Source organism: Chelmon rostratus, chromosome 12, assembly GCF_017976325.1.
Source record: "Chelmon rostratus isolate fCheRos1 chromosome 12, fCheRos1.pri, whole genome shotgun sequence".
Lineage (NCBI taxonomy): Eukaryota > Metazoa > Chordata > Actinopteri > Chaetodontiformes > Chaetodontidae > Chelmon > Chelmon rostratus.
In genome coordinates, this window is record NC_055669.1 from 11,906,108 (window position 1) to 11,922,093 (window position 15,986).

The 15,986-nt window shown below is 43.2% G+C and overlaps 2 protein-coding genes and 1 long non-coding RNA gene across 3 annotated transcripts; 2 read left to right on the forward strand and 1 right to left on the reverse strand.

Moving 5' to 3' along the window:
• Window positions 1–3,376: 3,376 nt before the first annotated feature.
• On the reverse strand, window positions 3,377–6,956 carry zgc:85843 (uncharacterized protein LOC405880 homolog). The gene is made up of 10 exons (XM_041949880.1): window positions 6,865–6,956; window positions 5,687–5,790; window positions 5,506–5,603; window positions 5,298–5,401; window positions 5,142–5,224; window positions 4,927–5,051; window positions 4,090–4,191; window positions 3,892–3,984; window positions 3,677–3,796; window positions 3,377–3,586 (listed from the first exon to the last, which is right to left on the reverse strand). Exons 1-10 carry the CDS (start codon window positions 6,954–6,956, stop codon window positions 3,377–3,379), a joined length of 1,131 nt encoding a protein of 376 aa, XP_041805814.1.
• A 1,094-nt stretch (window positions 6,957–8,050) lies between these two features.
• LOC121615384 lies at window positions 8,051–11,740 on the forward strand. The gene is made up of 3 exons (XR_006007261.1): window positions 8,051–8,560; window positions 9,333–9,414; window positions 11,291–11,740. It is a non-coding gene; the product is annotated as an uncharacterized LOC121615384 (long non-coding RNA).
• A 525-nt stretch (window positions 11,741–12,265) lies between these two features.
• Window positions 12,266–13,752, forward strand: LOC121615528. The gene is made up of 2 exons (XM_041949906.1): window positions 12,266–12,960; window positions 13,088–13,752. The coding sequence occupies exons 1-2, from the start codon at window positions 12,756–12,758 to the stop codon at window positions 13,321–13,323; spliced, it is 441 nt and encodes a 146-aa protein (XP_041805840.1). The 5' UTR covers window positions 12,266–12,755; the 3' UTR covers window positions 13,324–13,752.
• Window positions 13,753–15,986: the final 2,234 nt, after the last annotated feature.

Here is a 15,986-nt window from a genome sequence, read left to right on the forward strand (position 1 = left end):
GTGCTAACCATGGCCCATAAAGACAGACAGTAGTTCGCATCACTTCCTGTCCCTGCTTCTAACCATGCTCTCTTCAGCTTTATTCCTCCTGGTGAATTAGGTTTTCTTCCTCTAACATACAGTTTATCTCTCCCCTGAGTTTTTGTGTTTTTTGACGCTTCTTTTTGTTCTTGCCCCGCTTCCTTTAACTGAGGTCCATGCGAACACTAACACTAACTGTTGTTAACGCCCTCCCTCCCTAACATCTCGGTACAGTTAACCCTCCTGTCTATGAACTCAAACCCTCTCTCGGCCCGTCGGGCTGACAGCAGTGTGTGAGCGTGTGTGAGCGTGTGCATGTCAGAGAGAAACTTAGAAGAGTGCTGAGTCACTTTGTTTTTGTAAAGGTTCGCTTGTTCTACATGAAAAATGACTCTCACCCTAGTATTCTGTTTACAAAGCACAGATGTAATTGATGCAAGATAGCATTCAGTTCCTGTTAACCCTCAGCTTTTTGTATGTGTACTGTAGCTGTTACTTTCTCCATAGAGCACCTGAATAGCTGGTCTGTTTTATTCTACTGACATGCTTTTTTCTAATATATGCTATGTTTTGGTGTTCTGTTACTATTTATTATGAATCATTTGCTAGTGAATATGCTTTCATTTTTTACTTATACTTCAGAGAGCCGATGTAACATCTTTTTTCTATACCAGTACATAAATCCGACATAATAATAGACAAAACTAATCATTTGATTGCCTCTAATCTCTGTATTGTAAATATTGTGGTGTTTGTTATTGGCTGATCCTTGATCAATAGCTGGACCTTGTCCAATCAATTACTGTAGATCTGCCCCCATCCCCATAAGCACTCTCAGCTAATGAATTTGTCCCATTGACATAGATCGCGTGGATGGGATTATACAATACTTTCTCAAGATAACCACTTGATTGTATCTGAATTGCTAAACTCTTTCAATCTTTGCACGGCTGTATTTACATGATGGCTAGAATGTCATGATTTTTTTGTCCTTTGGTCCCTTTGATATTTGATCGGTCATCCACTTTTTTGGTGTTCTTATGACTTTTTGTCCTGCTGTTGTATTCCATTCTTAATAAAGTGAGAAAATGAACAACAACTTGTCCGTTTTTAAGTCAAGCCAATAAGCTACTGGTCTTCAGCTTCACTGTCTACTCTTTTACTAGCCATGCTAGCGGCGATAGCAATGTCTCTTGGTCGGCCCACCTGAAATATCCCTGCAACTACTGGATGGATTGCCATGATGTTTTAAAAGAGACATTCATGGTGCCCAGAGGATGAGTTTTACCGACTTGATGGTGATCACCTGACTTCTCCTCTAGTACCACCTCAAGGTTCATGCTTGCAGGTTTGACTGAAATGTCGGGACAACTAATTGACGGATTGTCATGAAATTAGCAAATGTTAGCGTACCGTGCTAAACTAAGATGATGGACATTATACCTGTTAAACATCAGCATTGGCACTGTGAGCATGTTGATGTTAGCATTTAGCTCAAAGAACACAGTTCTAAATGCTATTTTGACAGCCTGACATGCAGCTGCTAGCATGGCTGTAGAATATGGTCAGTGAGATGGTTTCTATCGCGTCACTTTGGTACGCCGGCAGACAAAAGTCAATCAGCACCTTTTATTTTAGCTTTACTTCTCTGAGCTTTGCTGCTCACTTTATTTTGCACTCTACACAGTGAACAGTAGTTTTATCCGGTTTGGTTCACAAGGCAATTTTCTCGTCTCTGGTGTGTCTGTGAGCAGAATATATTAAGAGAGAGAAGGATGGCCCACCAGGTGAGCGGGACATAAAAGATTGTGTCTGCCAGACAAGTTAATAAACCAGCGGAGCCCAAAGTGTCAAAAAACAATTCAGTCTTTTTGAGGTGAATTATAGTTTGATTTTAATCTGCAACCAAAGTTCGATCATAAAAATGAAGAAAAACATACCGAAGACATGCTCTCTGCATCCTTAATGTTTAGTATTACCCTGTGACCACAATTTTGATTCCCCGTGTGATAATTACAGTCAAGACAGAAACAGTCTGGGTCATTGACTGCAGAGTCATGTGATCGTTTATGCAGCTGCTGTGTGCGACAGCTCACCTAAAGCCAGGGTTCACCTCTTATCAGTTTGACAGTGGAGTTAACTGGGCCAGTGTATCACCCCATGTAGGGCGCAGTGACATCACCGGCCGGAGACAATATTGACATCTGAGGAGACAGTCCTGTTAAAGCAGCAAACTGCTCCTTCTGTGGATAGATTCGCACTCAGACATGAGCGATGCACTCAGATACTTTCATACTTGGAAATGACTGATGCAAGAAAGAGTTGTTGATGGAAATGTAGTTTAATCAAACACTGTTACATCTGGTCGGCCCAGTTCAGTGCTCATTTGTTTTTTTATTGTACAAAATAAAGTGGAACATGAAACATGGAAAAACCACACTGAGCTGCAGTCGCAACTAGAGCCGGAGTGGTACATTGATTAAATGATGAGTTGATGATAATCGATTAATCGTTTAAGCCATTTCTCAACCAAATGTACCAAACAGTCTCTGGCTTCAGCCTCTCTCCAGTGGGAGCGTTTTCTCTGTTTTATATGACTGCAAACTGAATGTCTTCGGTTGGATCGGGCAAAACACAGAATCTGAAGATGTCAGCCTGCGCTTTAGAAAACTGTGATTATTATTACACAGATCAAGTGATAAATCAGTTCAGAAAATCTGAAAAGTGGCAACAACATGCAAATATGTTTCACAACGTAAGACACCAGGTGGACTTTTTCCTTCCTCATATTCTCTGCTTGAGTAACATCTGCTATTATCTCCTTTATCAGCAACTCTGAGGCTTTCAAGCGTTCATGAATCCTATGAACACTTTTCACATTCACAGTCTCAAACAATGAAAGCTGTGGAGCTTTTCACTGACTCCGCCAACTTCAGATCAGTGAAATTAAACTTGAAGCTGCAGAGATTTGGTGGGGATCTCTGCACAGAAAGATATATAATGATGTCACTGTCACTCTCCAGTAGGGCGTTGGCGACATGTGCGCTCCAAGTTAATTGCCTTGGCTTGGGAAGACGCTGACTGGGTATCTGCATGAGTCACTTGAAAGCTGTGTAAGCTGATCACAGTCCTCACCTCGATCAACAGCCTTCTTATCAGGGTCCAATAGTTCATGCAGGGAGTGCTGCTTTTCAACAGTTGACTCAGAGAGCTGCGTTTTCAGATTTCCTCTGGGTTGAAAAATTGTGTGTTTAATGCAGTTTGTGTGCCAACGAGAGTCCCCAGAAAGCATTAGCCTTGTCACAGCGTGAAGTATTCCTCGACAGTCCATGGATGGTGTGTGTGTGTGTGTGGTCTAGTTTTTCTTTTTCTTGTTGTTGGTCTGTCCCTTGGGAACAGGTTTCATAAAATAAGCAGGGTTGGCGTGGCAGCGCAGGGCCAGCAGAATCGGCGCAGCGGCGAGCAGCACATTGAGGCTGATAACAGGCCACCACTTGTCTGCTGGGACTCGGTACGTGAAGGGAGTGCGGGAGTGCAGAGATGCTCCGATATGGCACCACTGAGTCTGAGAGAACAGCAGGAGGAAGTCAACCTTATGCACTATTTTGATTTTTCAAGGAATATCAATAACCAAAGCCAAAATAACCACAGATACCTGAGCCACGGCCCCTGCAAAGAAGATGGTCCAGTCCAACATCCAGCTGCATCCAGGTGTTTTCAGACCATAGATGAAGAGAGTCAGCAGGGGCAGAGCATAGAACAAATACACCAGTATCTGCAGTGATGGTGCACAGAAGATGAGTTATCATTTTGATGAAGAATATACAGTATATATGATTTAATCCAGCGTGCATCGTTCTCCACACTGACCATAACCCTGGGAAAGCCAACCGGGTCTTTGAGGTAGGGCTCGTACTGGTAGATGTAGGTGAAACAGGTGTCCAGAGGACAGTCCAGCACCACCTGGAGCACAGCAGGAGGAGTTATAGCACACACGCTGCACATGTGACCTCATGTCTCTGCAATCATGCTGGACAGACACAAAAGCTTCCACGTTGTTTTACTCACAAAGCCTCTGAACACGGAGAAGGCCATCGCTGCGAGCAGCAGGAGTGACAGAAGCAGGTCAACAGGGCGAGCCAGCAGACTCTTCTTCTGCTCCACTGAAATCTAGTCAACACAGAAACAATAGAAGTTAACTGTAATTTGCATTTAATCACTTCAGTTCATGTGGACCTTTAAACCTGATGTCAGCGTACATGTTGGCAGACTTGCAAAAGCAATAAAAATAAACGTCTGCATTTTTTAATGCATATTTGATGATTCATGTTTAAAATGTGTTTGTTTTATTTGTGATTGTATTTGTTGTTACTGTTTCTGATACTTTAATGTCCAGCTCAGTTTACTGCTGCAGAAATCCTAATCTGAGGGACCTTTGTAAAATATGTTTATATACAAAAAATATTAATAGGCCAATTTATGTGGTTAATGGATTATTATTATTATTCTCAGATGCAGGATATCATCATCATCAGCCTCAAAAATCCATCATCATTCAGGCTGTGATGTCATCATACAAGTACATTAGCACAAATGAGCTTTTCCTCTATGGCAGAGGTTCACAACCTGGGGGTATGGACCCCACAAGTGGTCACGATATTAGTGAGAGGTCGCAGGATTATTACCAGAGTGAGGAAACAAGGAAACCAAATGCCTGCTTCACAAAATGCTGTTTTTCGTACTTTTCTTTAATCTTTTTTCGTTTTTTAGAGTTTTTTCTTTGTAAAGATTTCAGTTTCGCCTCTGCTGTCTTCTGACAGTTCAAATAAAACAATCTAAAAGGGAAAGGTGCTGTACACCACAACAGATACACAGATTATAACTGTCTTAACTGCTGAAACTGACCTTGTCTGCTGTGATGATTGGCATCTGTCTGGGTCTGCTGAAGAGCAGGCTGGCCGCCCAGAACGGCAACAGAAAGAAGGGGATGTTCCTCCAAAAGGCTGGCCGAATGTTAGACCCATATTTACCTGCACAAACACAACCGTCATCAACAGAAAACAGCCAGAAACAACTCCGCTGATGTGATGAATCAGAGCGTTCATGTGGGCAGCGCTCACCAATGACCACCCCTGGGATGAGGACTATCTGATGGGCGATTGAGGAGCCCGCCCACAGCAGCGCCAGGCTACGATAGCACTTCCTGTGTGGACAGAAAATTTCATTGAGAGGACTCACTGAACACATGGAGGACAGGTTGCGATGCCACAGCTTACCCTCCGAACATGCGGTGGATGATAGTGAGAAAGAGGATGAAGTGAACGACGCCTTCCCAGTAAGACATCATCACGGCATAGGCGGTACTCAGATGAGGCTCACCCTGAAGAGACACGGGCATCACATGATGAATTTAAACGTGATCATTATGAAGCCTTAGAGAGAGAGAGAGAGGAGAAGGGTTCAGCTCAGTGTTGTTCCTCTTACCATCTTAATATAGAAGCCCATGAAACCAGAGACGAAGCCGTCCTGCTCTAAGGCATTAGTCAGGCCCACCATGCAGGTGAAGGAAAACTCTGCAAATACTGGACAGACACAAGGAGGCACAATGAATAAAATCAACACTTCGCCTTCATTTGACTGATAGACGTTAAAGTGTGTGTTGTACCATAGAATAAGGGGTCCACGTTCGTCTTGTTTCGCACAGCAAGGAGGAGGAGGAGGAGAACAAATCCCAGGACGACCATTCCCATTCCCAGGATAGGAAGAGGTCTGAGGAGTAGCATGGGGGTCAAGTTATCTGTGCAAGTCTAAAACCCTTCAAGTATTTCGTCTTGAGCCGGAGCAACTATTTCGACAATCGATTAATTGTCAGTCATTTGTTTTCTGGCAAAGATGCAGAACATCTGTTAGTTCCAGCTTCTCAGTGGTGATGATTTGCTGTTTTTATGTGTCTTCTGTGACAAGAAACAAATATTCTTGAGTTTTCGACTGCTGTCCAGACAAAACAAGATATTGGAAGACATGTTGTGTTTTAGACAATTCTGATGGATATTTCCTTCATTCTGCGACAGTTTATCAATCAAAAGATTACTTGATTCATCGAGAAAAATAATCAGCAGATTAACTGTTGAAGAAAATAATTATCAGTCACAGTCCTAATTCTAACAATCTTCTTCACGTTCATACTTTCATCTGAAAAAAAAGGTGGTTATGAGTTACAATTTTTAGGTTGTATACAAGCAAGGGAAGCTTTTCATTCCTCTCAGTCCAAGTTCCTCCACCTTCCTTTTAGAAAAGTTGTCCTCACACTCTCTCATTGGACTCAAACAGACCCAAACTCCTCTCCTGCTTTTCAAGACCTCTACAGGGTTTTTAGTTCAATTAAAAAGCTCAGATTTGAAGATATAACTGGCCACGTTTTGTACACCAACCAAGCTGCATGATGATGATCATGAAGTGGAGAAATTAAAGTGAAATCGTTACTTCGTAAAGTGCAGCTCCATGGATCAATAGCACTGATCTGGGACCAGCAGGGATAAATTTGGGTGATATATTTCAATCATAAAAGTCTTACACAACTCAAGATCAATTCTTCAGATCACTTATTTAGTTTTAAAAGACCATCTTATAGATATTTCCTTGAATGTACTTAATTGTATATTCAGGGCTTCAGAGAATCTTGTTTTCTGTGCAGGCTTGAACGAGGCCCCCTCTAAACCTCCTGTTCCTTGGGGCTGCGGGCCGCTTCATAAGCCTGTATTATTAGCGGCTTTACTGTCGATGCCCCCCTACAGCAGGCCGAGATGAGGGTGAAATCATCAAACAGTGCGTGCACACACTTACTCCTGAAGCGCAGGGATGTTGTTCATGGTGTACAAAACTCCAGGAGCCAAGAGAGAGACGAGAAACACGCAGACTTCCACCGGAGGCCTCATGGTTGACAACTTCTCGTTTGACCTCTTTTAAAGATGAAACGTCCACGCAGAAACACTCCCTGCTAAACGCGCCTGGCTGCCAGGAGATGCATGTTAGAAGCCAGCGTCTTCTCCACTGCCGCCGCCGAGCGAAGGAGATGATTAAAAGGAGTGTCACCCGTTGCCTTTTGATCGGTGATAAAGCAGCTCTGTGCTGCTGCAGTGTGTCTGCTATCTAGTAGGTCTCAAAGTTCAGCTCGGGAGTCTAATGAGGGGAAATTTAAAGGGAGAGCGATGCCAATTTAAAGAACTGCTGAATCGTGCCTAATGCGTAAAATACGCATCTGTGTTAGTGAAAACAAGCAACTTGGTATTAATGGCCTCGAATGAGCACAAATGAACTCTGTTAGGTGATTCCACATGCTACCAGTAGATCATTTAAAAATAATCCAACATGTGGTCTATCACCATTCAGTGTGTGTTTGCACAGACTGCCACCTGCTGGATGAACACTCACATAGTGTCTTCCTCTCACGTGTTGTCAAGACTCTGAATTTCATTTTGTGCTTTTGCTTTTTAGTTTCACCCAGTTTTTTTTTTTGGATTCCAGGAACATGAGATGAGTCTATTCTGGCACAGAGACAAAAACCCGGTCATGCTGTACATGTTGAGGTGCTGTCTGGCTCCTGTGGCCCCTGGGGTTCCATTAAGGAGCCATCTGTCCTGTTCGGTGTAAGATTAAGGACTCCTCTGTCTGATGTCTCCGGTCTTGATTAGATTCTGGATTATATCTGAGAGAGATCATAAAGTTCAGAACAAAGATTATGGTTTTTTTTTTTGGTGTGTTTGTTTGTTTTTTCCAGTCAGGAGACGGTCATCATTGTTATATTTCTTGAACAGTTTCTTTACGAAAGACTGTTTCAAACCTTTTTTCTGCATATTGTAAAGACTGAGCGTGTGCATTACGCAACAGCATCTTATGGATGAGCAGCATTTATAAAGCAGGCCTACATCTAATGCAACTTTATCTTCTGCAACAAAGCGGCTGAAGAGGATTAATGCTGCTGTTGCCACAGAAACTTAGTGGCCAGTGGAAAGAGAGAGTGGAGAGGGGTGGGGAGTCCATGGACAGAGGGGAAGCAGACAGAGAGGCGATCCAATTAGACCTGCAGACAACCCTTCGCCCACACAGCAGACACACGGTTTTTTGAGGTGACACAGATTCCTTAAAGAGTCAGTTCCAGTCTGCCACCATGCTGCACCCTTTAATCATCGGCATTGTGACCGTAAACACCTCCCTGACCGTCGTTTATTGGACCTTCCTCCTGAGCGATGCCTACTTCAAGTGGCTGATGGAGCCAGAAGACAAACCCAAGAAGGTGGTCACTCCAGCCTGAGGGAGCCACAGGCTGCTCGCAGTCAGCATGGACTGACCGAATGACTGGGTGTTACTGTTTTTATTTTGCTTAAAACTAGTCTGCAAGCACAGTTCAGCTTGTAGTGCTTTCTGTGGAGACGTTGCTACTGATCTGCTTTCTGTTTCACCCGGAGAAGACTTGGAAGCCCTCTTTTGTTAACTTTTTTATTGAACTGAATGGATCCTGTGAAAGGAGTCATTCTTACAGGTAATGTCTGGGCAGCAGCACACAATGAATTATCTGTGATTTGTCTTCCACTAGTGTTTGTGGCTTTCAGTGTGAAATCAGCTGTTCAAACTGCACCAGGCTTCAGTGTCAACAGGCGCTTCAGGTGATGGAAATGAGCTCCATCTTCTGTTTTGCCGTCTGCTGACTCAGTCAAAAGGTGTTGCTGGTGACACTGGCGCGTGTCAGTCAAATCCTGCCAAGGATTACTAAAGAACAGGTTGATGCTGACACAGAAAGCCTTACTCTCCTGACAGCCTCGCTCAGAGACACTCAGAGACCTCACACTACACTTTCACTCCGTCCATTTTGTCTTTTTTTTCAGCTGGAAGACTTGATTTTCATTCAAGTTCACCATCCTTCTGTTTTTACATATCTCTCGTCTTTCGGCTCCTCCACAACATGACACATGTCTTCTACTGCGGGCTGCATCCGGTCTCTTGGTTCATTCTTTTTGCAAATGTTGCCATCACCATCATAGAATGGCAGTTTCTCATTTCTCAGTTTCTCAAAGTTTCCAAGACAAATGAAAATGAATCTAAAGCTTAGAAACATTCAGCGACCTGATGCTCCACCGAGAAGACCTGGGAGGATAAGAACTTAATTTTGGATCACTGTTTACCCGCCCACCTGTAGAGAAAAATCATTGATGGTGGGATTTGTTTGTTTTTTTGTCGTGATAGAGCAGCCACTACAGGAAAGCCTTTTGTTTGCATGACCTTAACTTTCTGCCATGTGTTTGTGTTGTTTCCAGAGCCGTCTGTGTATGACACAACCATTTGGAAGCCCAAGTCAAAGAAAAAATCTGAGGAGCCGTTTCCAGTTTTGATTACAAGGTAAGGAGTCATCTTCATGCCCTAAAACATCTTCAAACTTCCTCATTTCATCAGCATACTGTCCTTTTCTCATCATTTATATTAGAAAGGGAGTTGATACGTTCTTCATCAGTTTCACATTTGATGATGTGCAGTTTTCCCACCCATGGGGATATTTACTGCTCACAAATCTCAGATTACATTTTGAAATATCACCATCCGCTCTATTAAAGCAAATCATTAATGAAAATATAGTGACATTTATGTGACAGGACGTTTATAGAATAGAAGTGGACCCGCTGTGCTTAAAATAAATTTAAAGCATGGAATATCCATAAAGCAACACCAGTTTAAGCCTGAGAGAAAGTGGTTTTACTCTAATATATATATATCATTCATATATATATATATTCAGACTGTATATGCAGCATGGTCTTGAAGGACCATAAGCCTCTTTGGTGTATTACTGTCCACCTCTCTTCACTCATATCGCTAATCCCTGCAGATGGAAAGCTGATATTGCTCTGTGACAGACTCAATCCTATTAAGTCTGTCCTATATTCACCTCTCCTCCGGCTCACACTCCTCGCTCCCTGGATGCTTTGACCAAGGACCCCTCTACAAAAGACTAGAAGGAGGAGGAATGCTGGGATTTAAGTCTAGACAAAAGATTAGGAGAATTGCCACACGTATGGCAGCACATTTTTCTTGTCTGGTGAACTACATTTTTGAAGTGCTACTGTGTGACAGAGCGCTGTCACTCATAAGAGAACGTGTACTCATTTTTGAACCATCTTGTCATGCCCATCCACCATCAAACCTGACCTTCCTCCCAGCTTCACAATCTCTAAAAATGTTCGAACCTTCTAACCCTCGGTCCCTCTTCTTCCTCGTCTTACTTTCAAAGATTTCACAGTGCCATGAAGGAGCTCGGAGCTGCAACGAGACAATAAGTCTGCGATCTACCAAAGAAACAGCCCCAAAGCTTCATCACATTCTTTTAACACGCTATCCTATGAAAGACAGTATCCACCCGTCAAAACTGACCATGAGCCAACAACCATCTGTGTCCCTGAACGCCTCAGGAGAAGCTCTGCTCTTGAACCTTACACAGCTGGTGTTTGAGCACCGACAGCTCCTTCAGCTGTCCAGGAGGAAGGAGGAGGAGGCCTATTTCGTGGACTACATACCACCAGCAAGAGATGCCATAACTCTGCCGCGCAATGTAGTTTATGTCCTAGTCGGGGTGGTGTTGGTCATAGTGGCCACTTACGCCATAGTGGGACATCTGATTAAAGATCTGATGCATGACCTGGCAGGTACCCATCTGGCTGGTGACCTCTCCGCCCGTCACTCCCTCCACTGTGGTGTCCATGTTTGCGATGTCTTTCAGTCCTTTTTTCCCGCTGGGCTTTTGGGCCAAGGCTGCATCAGTGTTTTGTCTTTCCCCTTTTTCCCTCTTTGGATGACCATGTTGCGTGACGACCTGCCCAACAGTTCCCTTGTTATGCCGTTAAGGTGAACGCCAAAAACAGTACAATTTGAATAAATGACGGCTGCTGAAATTATATTTTAAAGGAGCACTCTGACGGTTTTCTATTGCACTTCCACAAGGTGTCCTGACTTTTAGACCCAGAAACACTGGATCCTACATTTCCCAGTGTGTAACTCAATGGCACCTTTAATTTGACGTCCTTGCCTGGTAAATGGCCACTTCTTTCAAACGTCATGCCTTGCTAATAATGTGGGCTCCCTATTGTATGATGACTTCCTCCTCATGACTTATAAACTGAACTTCATGTGTAAAATTGGTGCAGTGTGCCTTTAAAACACGCAGCCACAGACAGTCATGTTTATTTCATTTCATTCTCACCTTGTTTTTTTCCTCTCCTTACAGACTGGATTCTTGGCCCCAAACCAATGGAGGATGATTCAGAGGAGGGGAGAGCGGAAATAGAGGAACTGAGCGTTTCCAGTAAGATGATGGAGAAAGACAAGCTGAGGGTGGAGAAGGAAAAGGACGGCCTGCTGCCTGGTTCCCACTGGGGAGACGCGGCCTGCCGCCATCCATCCTCCCCTGCTCCTCTGAGAAGCGCCGTCGCTTCATCGTACCCTGGAGAAAAAAGGAAATCTACTCATGGCGTGACCTTCGCCTGCCCCGTGACCCCTTATGTCACTTCCCTTTGAGTTTTGTCACATACCTCATGTCAGTGCAGTGATCAGTGTTGTCTCTTTGCTGTAGCGATGATGTAGGAGCTAAGGCATCTCTGTTTTGTATAAAAGACACTCATAGTTTGTACTCATTAATGCTTACTTTGATTACTCATTAAACATGTATGCGAACCTGGTTCATGTTGTCAGTCATTCAAAATAAATTGCACTATATTGTTGTTTGCCGTCATGTAAATTCTGCACAATGCAAACTTCGAAGGTGTTGATGTGAGCTCTGAAAAACTGAAAAACTTATTTTAATATCTGACATCCAAATTTTTCCTTCTTCCTTCCTTCCATGAAAACACTGCAAAATTACACGAGTTGCCGTTTCTGTGCATCTTCCACACTGACCAAACCGCCATAACCCACACGATGCCACACATGATGCTCAAATGTGTCGCTGAGGAACATCCTGTTCTGATGTTGGACTAAGCTTCTCTCCAGTAAACAACTGTGTCATACAAGAGTGCTGTTATGTCTCGTCTGTGTTCCTTAATCCATCTTACCTTCCTCTAATACCTGATTGTGTCAGGGGCAGTGACCTTATTTGTGAAGGCCGAGGATTACTGTACATTAGCCATATTAAACACTGTTCACTAATGATGGAAGCAGAGGAAGAACAGGTAGGTAGTTAGATAGATAGATAGACAGATAGATATGCTTTTCTACAGGCATCAGGTAAATACTCATTAGGAAACTGTCCTCACAGCATCGTTCCTATGACCTAGAGTACCTCAAGCTGCTGCAGCTAATCTAGTTTCCATCTGCGTAGCTCCACAAGCAGGCAGTTTGCATGGGGGGAGACAAAATGAAAAATTCATCCGTGTGAGAGATATAGTTGTAGTCTTAATTGAAGTCTAACCGCTTGGTGTCGTGTTTATCCAGGAGTGTAAAGACACCCAGTGAGTTGGTGGATCGCTGCCCACTTCCTTGCTGTGTGTAAAAAATTGTATTCATGTTACGTTTGATTATTTCTGTAGAGATACCGTAGACACAGATTTTTAAAGTGGGTGAATACAGTATTTCTTTTTGTGGTTTGCATAAAAAGATCTGAAACCTTTGCGCTGGCTTCACTGGAGCCAGCGATGACAGTGAGGTATTAAGTGGATTCCCTGGCTGACAGCAGCTTCAAAGCCTCCCAGACAGCGATGGATGTGCCGGTGGAGGGCTTAAATGTTCGCTACAAGGAAGAAGACGGGACAGTGTTCTTTGAGAGCTATATTCCTCCCTCTCGGGATGCTGTCCACCTGCCAACCTATGTCCTCTACCTGCTCATGGCCATCCTCATCCTGCTGGGTGTTCTCTATGCCATCATCGGCCACCTCATTAAAGACCTCATCCATGATATTGCAGGTTTGTGACAGGACTGCAGGCTCTCCTTAAGCCAAAGGATTCTAGAGGTGCTTGTTTCTGTTTTAACATATCACTGCTCACATTGGTTTTCTCTCTTTTCCCTGTTGCCTCTCTTTCTGTTTTCCAGACTGGCTCTTTGGGGAGCAGCCTGAGGAGGTGGTGGTGAACTACTGTGAGGCCAAGGATAAGTTCATGGCAGACTGGTGCCCAGAAACCTCCCCTGAACTGGAGGCGATGGCCAGGGCTGAAGAGAACAAGATTGTTGACAGGGACTTCATGAAATCTCCCGCCATCTGGATCATCTCTGCAGAACCTCAGGCGAGCAGGAAAGGGCCCCGTGTGGTCTTTGGGAAGAGGACTTAATCTTGATGAAGACCTTCTTTATCTGCTGTGTTTGTTACCTATACAGAGTAGTGTAGTGAATGGCTGTATTGAAGCACAACTGTGTGAGGCTGAAAATGGGTTATGATATAGTAGACACAGCAGGGATCTCATGCTTGAAGTGCGGAGCACTTGAGTGCACGGTGGTGTTATGAGGACATCTAGTGTCAATTGAAGTCATTGCAGCTGATTTGCAGCAATACACAAGAACCACATCACACACAGAAATACCAGCACAAGTTTGCTGGTCACATATTAAAAAATAAAAGAAAAAAAACTATAACATGCCTTAAGTCACCTCTGATAAAGATTATATACAAAGTATAAGAGGATATTGCTGCTTTCTGTTAATGACTGTATTTATGTCTCCTCTGTAGTGCATCTGTGGTAGTTGTCAAAAGTCAAGTGTATCAAGAGTGGAAGTACAAGAAGTGGCAGAGTAGCCTCATTTTAATAAAAACTATTGGAAAAAAATGTTCTTTTTTTAATGTTTCACCTCCATTTATATCTTATATATGGAAGAAGCTCACTCAACATAAATGAGAGTTATATAAACAAAGACAACTAAAATGTCAACAGTAAGATGCTTTAGACCTTACCTGATCTTATTATTATGGGGAAACATAATCTGTGGGGAGAAGAAAAAAGCCAGTGGTGGACTGTGTGTGTGTGTGTGTGTGTGTGTGTGTGTGTGTGTGTGTGTGTGTGTGTGTGTGTGTGTGCATGCAGGTGGAGCATCAGCGAAGAAAGTCGTGATGCGTTTGTGATGAAATGCTTCCAAACCCTGGTTGAGATTAAAGATGTTTTGTCACATGATTTTAAAGTACAACCACAGCACCTCTGTGATGAAAACTCACACAGGGAGCTGTTAAGCATTTAGAGGCACGGAGAGGGCAACTCATTTTCTACCATGTGCCGCTGCATTATGTCTTTCCCATTGAAGGGCACACCAGAGGGCACTTTATCACGTAGTCACCATTTTTTAATTCTTCACAGGTAAATGTCAGCTTGATCTCTGGCCTTCTCTTGATTGGATGAAACCTCTCCAGGTGAGGTGCCGGTGTTAAAACAGACGTGTCTTTAGAACGGACCTGAGGGTTTCATGGAGGCTGTATGTTTTGTTTTCAGGTGAATCATTTAGATAAGATTTAAACATAAACAAACCTTCCAACAGTCAGAGAAACACAGATTTCTGCTTTCACTCACTGATTTCTTTGAAAGGGGAAACATCAGCAGCACAAATGTTGAAAATAAACTGGTTTGATTTTGGTGGTTACAAAACATGTTTTCTGGCCATAACTTAAAAATACAAACGCTAATTACAACAAAATTTTACTCAAATGTCTCATAGGATAAAATGATGAAGTGATGACATTTTCTGTCTAAAAGGTCAAAGGTCAACTTCACTGTGACATCATAATGTTCTGCAAAAACACTTTTTTGGCCATAATTCAACACCATAACTGGAGGAGGGAAGACTGTGATCATATTTCACATTTGGTAAGATACTGAATTGGGGACACTTATCTTGGTCTCCACTTTGAAACTGTGACGATTGTAGATCTTCTGTGCTGCTGGATTAAGCATCCTCATTTTACAATTTGTAGGTTCTTTGCAACAACATCCATATGTGAAGCATTGTAGTCCACCACAGGCTCATTGGTTCTGCTGATATTGATCTTCAGGTGATTGTTGTTGCACCATGCAATGAAGCTCTCTATCAGTCCTTTGTACTCCGCTGGAAAAACAGTCTCTAAGTGAAGACAAGCACATATTTTTCGTCCTGGAAATTATTCACTGGAATCATACATGTCAATATGGTGATAACTTCCATTTCATCAAAAAATACACTTAATACATTTTGTTAAATGTAAAAGTCTTCACTCACATACAGTATGTATATTATCTGAGTCTGGTCGGACATGGATGTGAATTGCAGCCTGACTGGCTGGTGCAGGCAGATCTCCTGTCATTTTTTTTCATGGAAGATGTGAGATTAGAACACTTTATAAAGCCTTGTTGTTGCTCTTCTTCTCACTTCTCCTCTTGCTCTTCTTCCAGCTCCTCCTCATGAATTTCCCGTAGTGTCTCCCCTTGCTCTTCCTCTCGCTTTTCCCCCCAAAGCTCTCCCCCTACCTCCCCGACCTCAGACTCAGAGGAGGTGCGCTGGACTTGTGTGCCATCAGATGATCCTACAAAGATCACCATAAGAAAGCTGTCGAGGACGAGCTCCTCTAACCAACCTGAGGCACCTGCTGAGCCTTAGAGAGCGAGCCCCTCCACAGAGCACCTGAGGCACCCGGTGAGCCTCGGCCTTTATGGTGCAGCCCTGAGCTGAAGTGGGTGAAGGACATGAGGCTGTTGATGGAGAGGAGAAATCAGTTTGGGGGTGGGTGGTGCAAGAGAGCTGCAGATCCTGAAGGTAAGTCTCCAGGTGAGCCTTTCGCTCTTCACACTGACTTTCAATTCAGTTTTTTCTCAGTGGCTTGAACTCAATGAATTTATTCACATTTCATTTATTTGAATTTCTTTGAACAGATTTGAACTGAATTTATTTTGTTTAAATTGGTATGAATGAACTGAATTCAGTTGATCTGAGGTTATTTGAAATGAATTCTTTTGAATCGCTTTGGATTAAATCGGCT